At 39.1% G+C, this 14,744-nt stretch overlaps 1 protein-coding gene across 2 annotated transcripts in view; it reads right to left on the reverse strand.

Annotated features, from left to right (window-relative positions):
* SRPX (sushi repeat containing protein X-linked) overlaps positions 1 to 14,744 on the reverse strand; it is a 66,042-nt gene that overhangs the window by 31,120 nt on the left and 20,178 nt on the right. The window contains exons 2-4 of one of the 2 annotated variants that reach the window (XM_054975116.1): positions 11,385 to 11,444; positions 3,696 to 3,887; positions 2,257 to 2,433 (exon numbers count right to left, since the gene is read on the reverse strand). In XM_054975116.1, the coding sequence (XP_054831091.1) occupies positions 2,257 to 2,433; positions 3,696 to 3,887; positions 11,385 to 11,444 (429 nt within the window). The remainder of the gene's footprint in view (positions 1 to 2,256; positions 2,434 to 3,695; positions 3,888 to 11,384; positions 11,445 to 14,744) is intronic. The other variant, XM_054975117.1, reaches the window with a different exon arrangement.

A 14,744-nucleotide genomic window follows, 5' to 3' on the forward strand; every position in this document is an offset into this window, starting at 1 on the left:
AAATGGAATAGACTGAATTTGTCATGGTTGGGCAGGATTGCAGCAGTTAAGATGAATGTGTTACCAAGAGTAATGTTTTTGTTACAGACAATACCAATCATCAGAGACTCTAAACAATTTGAAAAATGGCAGAGGAAAATATCAGATTTTGTTTGGGCAGGCAAGAAGCCTCGAGTGAAAGTAAAAGTTCTACAAGATGCAAAGGAGAGAGGCGGAATGCAACTGCCCAATCTGAGACTTTACCATGATGCAATCTGCCTCGTTTGGCTAAAAGAGTGGATGACATTAAAGAATAAGAAACTATTAGCCCTAGAGGGATATAAAAAAATTTTTGGATGGCACGCATACCTATGGCATGACAAAGTAAAGGTCAACTCGATGTTCCTGCATCATTTTGTAAGGAGAAGTCTATATACAATCTGGAAGAAGTACAGAACTTACCTACAAGAAGGAACCCCCTTGTGGGTGGTTCCATATGAGGTGATAGATCCGAGAGCTGTGGATAATGAACAACAATGTTTAACGTACAAAGAAATAACTAAGATTGAAGTATCTAAACTTAGAATAAAGACGCAAGAGGAACTATCACCTAACTATGATTGGTTCCAGTATAGACAGATTAGAGACTTATATAACTCGGACTTTGCAAAAGGGGGCATACGAACAGAGAACTCGGAACTAGAGCAGACCCTTCTTAAAGAAGACAAGAAAAGAATATCCAAGGTATACCAAGTACTGTTGAAATGGTATACTGAGGATGAGATAGTTAAAACACAGATGGTGAAATGGGCTATAAATTTCAATAAAGAAATAACAATGGAGGCATGGGAATACTTGTGGAAAACTACAATGAAGACAACGACATGCATTAATATTAAAGAGAACATTTTCAAAATGATCTATCGTTGGTACATGACACCAAAGAAGATTGCGCTAGGGAACTTGAATACTTCTAATAAATGCTGGAAATGTAAGAAACATGAGGGCTCCCTCTATCATATGTGGTGGTCGTGTGAGGTAGCTAGGCAGTTCTGGGGGGAAATAATAAGAGAAATGAGTGAAATTTTACAGTTTCAAATAAATAAGAACCCAGAACTCCTGCTGCTAAACTTGGGAATGGAGGGAATTCCAGCCCATCATAGGACGTTGATTTTTTATATGACTGCAGCAGCTAGACTTTTGTATGCGCAGAAATGGAAAGTACAAGAAGTGCCAACTATTGAAGATTGGATCTACAAATTGCTGTATATGGCTGAAATGGACAAGATGACAAGAAAACTGAGAGATCTGGACTCAGGGCAGTTTAACACAGACTGGGAGAAGCTGAAACAATATCTGGAGAAGAAATGGGAGGTGGGAGGAAAACTGTGGCAGTTTGAGAACTACTGAAGTATAATAAAAGTATAAAAGAGAGGGGTGACTTTACCGGGGGAGGAAGAGAAATGTGAATTTATAAGCAGTTAGATTAATTGATTGAGATTCATATAGATATGTATAGGTTAACTGATAGAACATTGATAGAGAATAATTAATGATAAGGTTTAAACATGAGGATTGAGTAAATAACAATATTTTCTTTCTTTGATAAGATTTATATGCACCAAACTGAATGTACAGAAGAGTTAAATTGATTGATTATGCGAGGAGTTATATAGAATTACCATAAAAAGTTGAAATGAGTAATATATAGAGAACAAATCAAATTGTTTGATTTAAATGTGGGAAATTTTTATGGTTTATGATATATAGGTTTATATAGAAATATTCAAAACTGGAAAATGGGATAAATTGTTTATCTAAAGACGTATAGTTTGGGTGTATAATAAGTAAAGGAGTTAAAGATGTACTGCTTAATATAATAGAGAATGTATATCTGTTTTAGACAGAGGAATTTAATAGAAGTAGGGGAAAAGGGACAGAGGGTGGGAAAGCTGTTGGAAGTCAACAAAAGGGGGGGAAAGGGAGGGGGTTAGAAACGAAAAATTAGGGGAAAATTGACTGTAATGTAAAAATAAAAATGTTCTAACCCAATAAAAAATTTTTCAAAAAAAAAAAGAAATGCCCTTGGTTCTGACGAATCACAAAACTAACAAATCGTTTCAGCAAACATGTCAATTTTGTGAAATTTCGTGATTCACGATTCATGGATTGCGACGAAACACTAAACTCTCATTTTGGGTTTTTTTCTGTTTCATGCCCATGTCTACTAAGAAGGCAGCCCTAAATAATATCAAGTAGCAATCTCATAATACTTACCAACACAGGAAGCTGGTTTTCCACTCCAAAATTTGTTATCCATACATTGTACAATTCGGTCTCCCTTTAGCTGATATCCTGGTGAACAGTAATACTCACATCGGGAGTTAAAATATGCACCATCTAAACACTTGAATCCTCCATTAGGTGGCATTGAAAGGGTTGGGCAACGTTTTTCTAGGGAATAGGAAATCCAACATCAAATTACTAAGATTAAGATGCATCTTTGCATACATTGCAACATACGAAGGAGGAATAGTTTTAAGGATTAGCTCTGTCATATATGTCATATATGACATATATATGTCCCCACCGTCTACAAATGACGTAGATTAATAAACATTCAATTAATTACACACATTCATTTTACAAAAATAGCCAACATGGTCCCCCATCACCCAATTTCAAGGCAATTCATGAAAAGCAACACTGCAAATGCTTATTAATATATTGATTGGGTAACAGAGAGATAACAGTGCTCATGAAGCAATAGCTCATACAAATCCTGCACATTATTATGCTTTTGTCATGTGCCGGTCATGGTTAAGAAACATATGGCATGAATCAGTCTTTAGTTTAGCCAATTTAGGTTGAGAAAACTGCCCTCAGTTTGACTAATGCAATACAGTTCACAAAAGAAAGATATCCAGACAAATTTATTAAACTAAGTGTTCTACAAGCGTTTTATCACTGCGGCTAAAACAAGCCTAACTGTAATGATATTATTATCAGGCAGTGACTACAGCAAATTAAGGGCTAAATCTTCCCAACAGATCCATTCCATTTTCTTTTGCCTTGACTTATAACAGTTGATTTGCTTGAGCCACCTGGAACTGGCAAGCTTGCAGGCATACCATGTTTACTCCTGCCTATGCATGGAACCAACTGTGATCTGGATTAATTTGGAAAATTAGACTGGTAAAGCATGGAGGCACATGTCTCGGGATGTCCTTGATGACTTCCACGTAGAAGTTACATTGTAGATACTGGAAGTTACAGTTTATAAATCTTAAAGATGGATGAGAATGTAGAGATGAAGCTGAGTAACAATGTCATAAAGGTAAAGGTGCAAGCACACTGACCAATGGGGGGACGTTGCATCACAAGGTTTTCTTGGCAGACTTTTACGAGGTGGTTTGCCATTGCCTTCCCCAGTCATCTACACTTTATCCCCAGGAAAAACTGGGTACTCATTTTACCGACCTCAGAAGGATGGAAGGGTGAGTCAATCTTGAGCCGGCTATCTGAATCCAGCTTCTGCCAGGATCAAACTCAGGTCGCGAGCAAAGCTTGGGTTGCAGTACTGCAGCTTACCACTCTGTGCCATGGGGTTCTTAATGTTATATTTCCTTTATATTAGATGCAAATATTGCTGGAAAAATAACTGGACTAATAATAGGATTGAATATATATTTTCAATAGATGTATGAGCTACTTACGTTTGCACAAAACTTTCCCAGACCAACGTTTATTTGATTGACAAATAAGCTGCTGGGGACCATGTAGTTCATAACCTTTCTGACAGCGAATATCACATTTTGTCCCCAAGACATTTTTGTAATACCCTCCATGAGGGCTTCTGCAGCTTGCATAGCCATATTTCACTTTGATAGGAGAGCACCATGGTGTATCTGGTAAAAGGAATAGATACAAGTGCACATAAGTAGAAAAAATTTAAAATGCATATCAGTAATTGCTTATAACGGCAAAGTTGGGGTGGAGTTTATTGAGAAGAAAAACAAATATACAATTACCCAAAGCAATGTAAGCTGCAAGCCAACTGTTAAGCTCCCAGGACTGGAGCATAAAAGGACACTCTTTCTGGGTGTTATGTACGATTTATATTTTCTGTTTAAACGTTTCAGTTAAATCTTGATCCATTAAAATCAGTGGAGCTTCTGATGTCAATTGCAATGGGATGAAGACTGCCCTTTTAACTTCTTTCTTGTGGATTACATCTGCCACCATGTGGACAGATGGGATGGTTAGCTTTTTATTACCCAAGAGAGGATGATTTAAAAAAAACAAAACTAACAATTGAAGAAGTTTTGAACACATATAAAATATTCTTTGTGGTGTAGTATTTTGTATGCTTTACTTTTATTTCACAGAAAGTATATCTTGTAGAGCAGTAGGCTTCATCTATGTTATATTAAATTTAATTATGCAATCAATATAAATTCTGCAACTGATATAAGCTTACTTCTCCAATCCTTTTAAGCCAGTGTGCATCCTTAAAAGTTTTTTTAGAAACTTAAAATCATGGTTCAGACTGAAAAGTGCTCTTGTGCAAGCAGAAGGTCATTCTGCTTCTGTGGGAGTGTGTGTGCAATTTCTACTTCAAGCTGTGGCCTCTTATACTGTGTTCCACAGTGTTCCTATTGCTCGCCCGCCAACTACCAATATCCGCTTTACTGGGAGCTGTGGCAGGAAGGGGAAGCAATAAAGATCAATGCCACAATGCTATGTCTTTGTAAACTTGTATTCATTTACCCTATGACATTGTTTATGGAAATGTTGACACTGTATGAAAATGCCTGCCCTTGTCCGTGCTACTGATTGTACTAATCTCACACTGTGTGATCCACCTTGAGTCTCAGTGAGAAAGGTGGACTATAAATGGCATTAATAAATAAATAAAATAAAAAGAATAGCTCTGTTCATGATTTGATGGATACAACCCTATGATCTCAGGATGCAGCATTCTATGCCCTGTGGACAAGTGACATCATCTCCATTTATCCCAAGTAATGCAATCTTACTTATTTCAACCAAGCCTCACTGGACATGTAGTAAACCTATATTAGAGTGACATTATAGCAGCCAAGCCTTGTCCCAGACAGCCTGTTTGTGGGGGGGGGGTGTCAGAAGTGGGTGGACACAAGCTATACTTAAGCAACATTAACATGGGCAGAATTATGTTTAAACCAGGTCTTCAATTGCTATATATGTAGCACCAGCACATCAACCACAGATCCCTAATGTACTAATGCCCAGGCAGGGAAAAACAAGATGACAGCAAAGAAATGTCACAAAGGTAAGGATTCTTTCATGTGGAATGTCAATTTTAAATTGTCAGAGGGAGAAAGAAAGAGGAGGTAATCACAACAGAAACAGGTAGTCAAGAGAGACAGATAAGAAGAAGAATGTGTGTATGCATCTGAGATTGGGTGAACGGGAAAAGACACGACAGATTTTCTCAGCCTGCTCATTGGGTAGCTAGGTGACAGAAGGGTGGTTTGTATGCTGGAATGTACCAGTGAAAATGTAGACTGCATGCCTCTTGTTTTACTTCAGTAGAATTACCTCTTTGAAGCATCTGCTCTTACACAGTGGAATGACATAATACTTACCACTCTGTCCACATCCATGGTCGGATGCTATGGGGAACAGATGGCTGTTCTTGATCAAGGGACATTCAAGCTCCATTCAATAACAACTAGATCATTTTGCTACATATAGCTCCTATTTTTCTGAACACATGAATGTACTGGATGTCCTCTGTACCGTTTAAATGAGGTTTTACTCTATACTGAAATAGAATTTACATATTTAATAAAGCAAAAGCAGCCATTTTGAATCAGCCTATTTCAGCATCTTACTTCATATAGTGGCCAACCAGATCTATAGTCATCATTCCCTAGCATTGGGGAACTAAGAAACTGAAAGTTAAGGCAGTGGCAGAAGAATAATGAGCATGAAACTGCGACAAGGCCGGGAGGAAATCATACTCAGATATGGTATATTAAGTTCACAGCCAATATATAATTATATGTTTTTGGAATATTTTGTTGTTACTGTGAGAAATGCCCTCCACCCTAGAATTCACCCTGATAATTCAACCATTGGGCCTGCACTCTGTCTATGAGATGGAGCCTGGCTGCAATTTAATAGTTAGCAGAAAGGAAAGATATAAGGGGATGAGCCTTCAAATCCCAAGCACAGAAAGGCAAATAGCTCTGGCTAGAGTAAGACAAAAAACACCTCTGCTAGAATGCCACACCTAAAGGAGCAGAGACTAGGAAAGCCAAAAGGCTTAAGTAGTTTTTCTTCCTTTAGGGCAGGAAGATCAGGGCTGACCACAAAAGGGGATGGACTTATAAAATATCTCAGAATATGAGAAGGAAGCTCTCTTTTCTTTGTTCATTTTCTCTTGACTGGCACAAGCCATGAAAGACTAAGCCTTTACTTAGGGACTCCATCCTGACCATTATCGAGAGATAATGGGAAGAAGTTCCAATCTGAGAACTAAGATCAATGATGGACTTTTAAATGTTGCAGCTTCAAGTACTAGCCTAAACTAGAAACAACTTCATTAAAATAATATAGAGTTTAGAGGACTGCATATTTTTGTTTTTATTTTTGCTCAGCCGTATATTTTTACACACTCCATTTGTTTATTAAACTTTCTTATATATTGAATGCTCAAAGCCTGTTCTCTGTAAATACACCAGGCCTATTCAGTCTCCAAATACTGGTAAAGAAGAGGGGCAGCAGTTGAGCTATCCATCTCTAAAGTGTGAAAGACCATTCCTACACTATGAATGAAGTGGGAGATGTCACAACAACCATGTACAGCCTTTAAACTGCAATGCAGATACAGAGTGCTAAATGCACAAATCTGTCTAGTGGGATAGACTAATTCATGTTTGTTGGAGGCAGCAGTTACTACTCAGAGAGAAGTCGGTTCCCCCAGGAGAGAAAGGGGTGATGTTGCAAAGTAGAGACCTGGGATGACCATGTGTTTTTGTTTTTTTTAAACTCCTGGGAAACGAGGAATGGGGTTTGCAAGACCATTTCCTCACAGTTACAATTGATATATTTCTTTTCCTGTTAAAAGTAGTAACAATGACTTTTGTTATCTGAACAGACCAGTGCATGCTACACAGCAATAAATGCATAAAAGTCATCTTGCGAAGTGTTTTAGTTCTATGGGAATGCTGGAAAGAAATTAGTTAAGGTTGTGAGCTCCAATTAAGTGGCACTATTAGATTAGAACTGAGTGTAATATGAGGTAATTCTTTGAGGGCTATAAATATAACAACTCTGGAATTAAACTCAACTTCAACTTCCCCTGAGATTGAAGTTTATCCTTCCTTGTCTGTTATAACTACATGGATAAACAATTCTGGACTCAGTAAAGCTCCCTTTTGTTTTATGAAGTAAAATCCCAAGAGGGCCATTTGCACATACAAGATGACTTCTGGTCACTAAAGGCCTGTTTAATATACTGTGCAAGAAAAGTGAAATTCCTCTGCCTGATCTGGAGGTACAGGTGCCTCTACTCTAGCTGCCAATTCTCCACTACTGCCTCAGAAGGAGTGAGGGGGGAAGCTCCTGCCTGAAGCACAAAGTCCCCATGGCGGTTCTCCCCTCCCAAAAGGGAGTTAACCTTAGAGTAAAGAGTGTGTGTGCCTAAAGGACAACCCAATCTCTACTCCTGCAGTATCAGAAGAAGCCCCTCAAGGAAGGCAGAGAGAGAGAAGAAAGGAAAATAAAAAAGACTGTAGAGAAAGGAGTCGCTACATTCTTTAACAAGTGCAGTGAATGACCACCTGTCTGACAGCCAGATAGGTCCAAAACACAGAGAGAAGCCAATTCGGTTTCATTTTCCCGGCCATGTCGGACGCTCCTCTCCGCAGGTCCGTGAGGAAGCGCCCGAGCAGCCTGACCAGGTGGTTGACCTGCGAGGGTTAACCCCCAGGACTCCCAGTGAGGGGGTCAGGGTCCGGAGCGCTGCGGGAAGAGCCCCCTGAAGTCGATGCAGGGGGTAAATTGCCCGTCTGCTCCTACGGAGGCCGGCAGACTTGCGCAGCACATCACGTGCTGCCGGGCCGTGGAGAACGACAAAAAGCAGATTTAAGGTGAAAACCTGTGAGTAAGCGAATCGCTTCTGCTATTCTGAGCGTATGCGAAGGATTGGTGGGAGTTGAAGCTAAGAAGGTCCGGATATCTCCCCCTTCACTGAGTTTCGGAACTTAGCTGGCGGTCCCCCCCCCCAGATGGCGACGAAAAAGCAGAGCCCTGCTGTGAGCAAATCGGTTTCGGCGACGCTACAGGGGAAGGGAGAAACTCTTGAAGAGGTGGTTAAACGGTCGGTCGTTGAAGCTATGAAGCCCTTTGTTGATAAGCTAAATGAAATCGGACAAAGGGTTGGCTCAGTTGAGAATGAAGTGAAAACCATTAAAGATGCAGCGTCTGGGGCACAGCAATCTGCTCGGGAAAATGCAGTACTCATGAAAGCAACAAACAAAGAAGTAAAGCTTTTGGAGAATCAATTGATAGGATTCTGAGGAAGCGTGAAATAAAATACAAATGGTTATTTCCGGAAGGCATCTGGTTCAGATATAAAGACCAAGCCTACAAGATAATATCGGAAGTATAGCTGAGGGACTTTGTGTTTAATCATCAAGAGTTCCAGCAAGAAGAAGATTTAGAATCTGAAGGGGGGAATGAGGAGGAGGGAGTGAGCACAGCTACTGTAGCTGTTCAGAGAGAACTGAGACCGAGACCCGGGGGGGGGGGGGGAAGAAGAAGACCTTATCCTGACTGTAGTTTGTATTTTATAAGATCTACCAATCTAATAGCATATTAGAAAGTTTAACTTTAAATAATTGTATTATGAAGGAAATACAATACTTGTAGATGTAGTGTGTGTTTTTATATGTTGTTCTTTCCCTCTCCCCGTTCCCTTTTTCCCTTTCTTTTTTTTGTAGTTTTTGATGTTAGCAATTAAAAATAAAAAAAATATAAAAAAAACCCAAAACACAGAGAGAAGCCCCTCTCAATAGGAATCAACAAAAATTACTGGCCATGCCTGCCTCCAGGGAGGAGCTTCTTCTCATTAGTTATGATTGCCTCACCCTAAACCATCGAAGAACGTTATGATCAATGGCCATTAGTTAAGATACTCATAGTACTCAAAGAGTCCTCCACATACAAACTCCTAGAATAGTACAAAACCACAAATAACTCAAGAAAACCTCTCTTCAAACTGATATCCCAGATAGCCAACACCCTACCTACCCTACGTTTCCCTGTCACTTTAAACAGGTGATCACTCTGCACCTTCACACCCCACAGAACATCAGCAAATATTTTGGATATAAGTACAGCACTGAAGTGAGGTAGGTCATTTGTTGACATAATATGCAGATTCAAACAATGGGATCTAGAGTATAGTACCAACTATATCCTCTCTTTTCTTCCAAATGTGATTCTGTAACAATCCATGATCACACCATGTCTGGCTGCAACAATGTAGGTGTGCTAGACAAATCCAGACAAAACTGAAGTAACTGGTTGAAGACTACACAAAATATGCATGGACATTATTAATGTGATATGTTGTCTCTTGCTATGCCTGAATCATGTAGTGACAATTTCCAAAAATTCATTTTTTAACCAGTACAATCTGGTGTGAAAGCTGTTAGCACTTTTTAAAAATTGGTCCTGACAGCTACCATCCATCCTATGTAACATCATAATGGGTTATTTTAATTATTGACATGCGGTCTCTGTATTTTTATATTTATGTATCTGTCACCCAAAATTGGCAGGACATATCTGGAGGAAAAAGTTTTACAAAAATGAATTACAGCACCATCCCAAGAAAGTCTACTAAGAACTCTACTGGCCTATAAATGGCCCATTTAATGGAGTTTACTCCTAGGAAAGTGTTCTTAGGATTTCACTATAAATGAAAAATAGTAAAGAGTCCAGTAGCACCTTTAAGACTAACCAACTTTATCGTAGCATAAGCTTTCGAGAATCACAGTTCTCGAAAACTTATGCTACAATAAAGTTGGTTAGTCTTAAAGGTGCTACAGGACTCTACTATTTTGCGACTACAGACTAACACGGTTAACTCCCCTGGAACTATAAATGAATTAACGCATAAAATATTGGTATAAATGGAATTTTCTTTTGAAGCTAATGAATATGCAACTCTTAAATTTATCAATGCTGAAAAACTTTCACTATCAGATGCCAGTAGCTATAGGTTTGTTTACAATGGTTTCCACATCAATTTCTGCTTTCCAAACACTGCCCCTTCATTAAAGGCTACGAAATTACAAGTACTGTTAACTAAATTGTATGACTGGTAATTAGCATGCTTTACTCTTCATTTCAGAGAAAAAGCCAAGAGTGAAATGAAGACCATATAATTACGGAAAAGATTCTGACAAAAGATCAAGCTCATCTTCTCCTGCTACTTCACCATCAATAGGAGCAGATCACAGACTATTTTAATTTTGATGGTTTAATCTGATGTATGAAGAAGGAAGAAGCAGATTCTTTTCTTGTTATTACTACAACCTAACAGTTTGCCAAAAACTGAAGGACCAGAATAGAACTTGATCATGTAATGATCATGTGTACGGCTTCATTTTCCCTCTATTATTTAATAGGAAAAAGTCAGAAGATTCCAAATGGACATATGAAGCCTGACTGCTTTAAGTCTATAGTTGTACATACCACACCTTCTCTAGAATCCATAGTTTTGACACAAAATTCCTAATTCTCTTCACACAGCATATCCAGGAACTGGTAATAATTTATATCTTGCTCATAGTACAATGAATTCATCAACTTCTGAACTTCTCTGTCCATTTGCCTCTTGAAATTTCTGTGTAGTTCTTTCAAGGAGGGAGGATTTCAATTTCTTTTAAATGTTTTGCCTGATTTGCACACATCTACACACTTGTTCATTTTACACAGCTATGCAAAAATCAGAACAAGTGTGTGGGGTGGGGGGGGGGGAGGTTGAGAAGTCATCTGAGAGAGCTCCAACAAGAAAGTATGAGCAAGATCAGAAAGAAGAGGGGAATATTCAAATAAGGTCTTTGTGGATGAAGAATGGGGCATATGTGAATAGGCACAAAAACATATTTTGTGAGGTATTTCCATGTTTGTTTGTTTAAAAACAACAATAAAGTAGTAGAGTGCCAACTGTGGACACTGTTTTAGGTGCAAACTGCAAAAGCTACTCACAGCAGATAATAAAAGAAATCTTGCAAAAACTGGCCTGTACACACATACCCTAAAGCTTCATGCTCCAAGCAGGAAAAGAAAAAAGCTCTCGTGGAAACAGTTGATCCTCATTAGCATATAAGCAAAGCATTCACCTTTATATCTATTGTGTTCATACACATCTTCATCATCTTCTAGAGGTGAGTATCCCGATCCTACAATAAAAAATAAGAGAAAAAAAGCAGCAAGAAAAGAAATATATTTGAAAAGCATAAGGGAAGCTATTGCAAAGATTAGCAGAGGCAGAATAAGGAGGCAAAAATCTCCTAAAGCAAGAAAAACTGCATAAGCTTTCATATCCGTTAGACTTGCCGCAAAATCAGTTTATAGTGAAACTGGAGATAATGAAACTATTGGTTAATTTTTTTTACACTAGTTTGATTGTTGCCAAAGATGGCAAGGATTAACCCTGTATGGGACTTCCTTTAAAAATGAAAGTCGTATGCAGGTCTCGAGAGATTTCACTATAAGATGGTTTTAGTGATGCAAGTGGCTACATCAACCATCTCAGCAACAAGCTGCAGAAGCAGAATTCTAGATACATGCATAGGTGTGATTGAGTTGAATCACAGGTGGCTATTCGGTATAGGCTATGCGACCATAATGATAATTACATCTTATACCATAATAGTATTCTGGACAATCAGAAAAGCCCCTTTGTTAAATACTGGAGACAAAGTATATACAAAATAACTTACCTGGTTGGGTCAGGAACATATGTCATGTTATCAGAAGTACTGCAAGTTATTTCAGTGTGTCTTAAAGAGGAATGCACAGAGATCTTTTTTAAAGTCCCAGATCCACTATCCAGGACTTGTGACACTTGTGGAAGACCTCTGTAAATCTGAGGAATTAGTGGTGAGCCACCATTTTTCCATCTGGTGCCTAACTTGCCTTGTGAGCCAAACGTGACTGTACTATCGTGGAGCTGTTTCTTTCTTTATTTCACTTTGTTATTCACTTAGGAGAGGGTTTGTTTTCACATTAAATGTATGCACCAGGTATGGGAGTTTTAGGGAGGATAGTAACACTCCTTCTATTGGATGCTTGCCATATCTCTTCTCATCAGCTGGCCTTGGAGGCATTACTCCCCCTTCAAGCTCAGAACCACTGTCCCTTGGCACCACGGACTATAATGGCAATCCTTCTAGATCGTGCTAATTCATGCAATGCTTAACAAAGGATTGACATACACACCTTTGACACAGCTAATCACCTGTTTCTTAAGGGGTGGGTAGGCTATTGGAAAGTGTGCATGTGATGAGTCTTCCACGTAATAACGGATGCACAACCAGCAGACAAACAAAAAGATCTATAGAACGGGGCTATTATCTAGTTCCATCAACTAAGATCATTTACTAAGCCACTGGTTTCCAAACTATGTTCCAAGGAAACTTGGGGCTCCACAAAAACTTAGCAGGCATTCTTCCACGAGACTAAAAAAGGCGATGAAGCTGTCTCCATAATCAATACTATAATACACAGCTGCATACTACTGTTAAGCAGATTTTAAGTAGACTCTCAGTTTCTGCAGTGTGACAGCTAAATTCAACACATCTATGAAGAAGGAATAATACAGAGGCTTCTCAGCAGATAATCACTGTGTAAAGGGTTCCCTGTGAATAAAATGCTTGAAATTCACTGCATTAAAGGGACCACTATAGCATACAGCTTAACTGCAGCACTGAAATATAATTTTTTAAAAAAAATTCCCAAGGGGAGCAAGCTATTAAATAACATCCCATACTGTTCTGTCCTAGCTACTTCCTTTAAAATTGCTGACGTCTGGAGATACGCAGGCCCTCAACTCCCACGGTAAAAAAAAAAAAAGTATTAAGCATAGAAGAATTCTCAGCATGAAGTGCTATATCAGCTTTAAACAGCTGAAAAAGTGTTTCTGAAAAAAGTCCATCTTGCTTTGCACTGCACGGCTTGGCAGAATTCAGAAACTCAGATTGGAATATTCAGCAAGAGTTTTCAACATAGAGCAGAACCACAAGTGACAAAAGGCACAGATTGGACACTTGTCTGCTTCCCTCAAGTTTTGATGGGAAATGTAGGCAACTTGGCGGAATGTTGGACAAGTGACAGTTGAAAAGTCCATTGGACAGCAGTCAGAGAGCGAAGCTGCGAGACCAGGATGCCTACATTTCCCATCAAAACTTGAGGGAAGCAGACAAGTGTCCAATCTGTGCCTTTTGTCACTTGTGGTTCTGCTCATAGTGCGTAATTTTCAAATGATTAGATTGCTCACACTTTTGAAAGATGACATCTAAAATAAATCTCATATGGAAGATTTCATAAGTAAGCTTTTTCAGTTATATAACTTTCTGCACAACTGCAAGCCTGGTTCATTACAATTCTATTTAGACAGAAGTTTTGCATCATAAAAGATTCCCTGTTCAGGCTGGATGTTATCCCAAGCATTTCTGGTTTGTAGGGCTCAAATACACATACCCTTCCATTTTAATTAATTTTTTTTTCTTTTGCAACTGCAACAACTGGGATTGTTTGGTCAAGGAGTTTAAGAGTGGGGGTTAACCCTTTCCTCCACCGCTATTTTTCTGACTAGTAAAAGTCACTTCAGAGCAGCCTTTATCCCCACTGGAGAAATATATACATGGAAGGTGTTCCCAGTGGGAGTAAAAGCAGCTTGGAAGGGAGGCTTTTTTAAACAAGATGTCAAGAGAAGAAAGTTAAAAATCTCCCTCCACTGTGAGCAAAATCACGACCACTCCATTATGGCCAGCTGGCACTTTTCTCAGATAGCTGCCATATGGTGTTTTACTCTCTTCTCTGCAGCCAGTTTGTTCTCCTCCTGACTGCTGTCTGGACACTGGGATAAAAGCATGGGGGCTGTAGAGAAGGCTGTGGATGTGTTGGAGGGGATGAGCCCTTCCATCTCTGGCTCAAGCTGAGGGACACCTGCAACTTATCCTTCCTCCAGCCATAAGCCTTTCTGGGGCCATTTTTCTGGCATATGAGCCCTTCCAGTTTGCTCCATAATGGAACAGTGGGCATAATGGAACTACAGGTAGCATGTCAAAGAAAAACACGTGGCTCACGCGAGTCACTGGGAATCACTGAGTTAAATAAATGTAACGAGGCAGGTTTCAAGGAAAATTCCTGATATTTCTAGTTGCACAATGTGGAATGATTATGGCACCAACACCATTCTTAACCCCATACAAACTCTATCACCAAGATTCAACTGGTTAACTCCGATTCTGGTTTTCACCAGTGTACTCTATAGACTCTGTGGATGAGTCGCACATCAGAACAGAACTGATAAGCTATTCACTGAGCAGCTTCTATTGGTCAGTTACAGCCAGACAATGTATCTATTTGTATCTAAGTGTTCTGAAAAGCAAGGATTAATTAATTGATAACTAAAATTATAATACAGGGCTGATTTAGATGGAAGCAGAACATTCATATAGAAAATATGCTCCCAA

This window comes from Eublepharis macularius, chromosome 3, assembly GCF_028583425.1.
Source record: "Eublepharis macularius isolate TG4126 chromosome 3, MPM_Emac_v1.0, whole genome shotgun sequence".
NCBI lineage: Eukaryota > Metazoa > Chordata > Lepidosauria > Squamata > Eublepharidae > Eublepharis > Eublepharis macularius.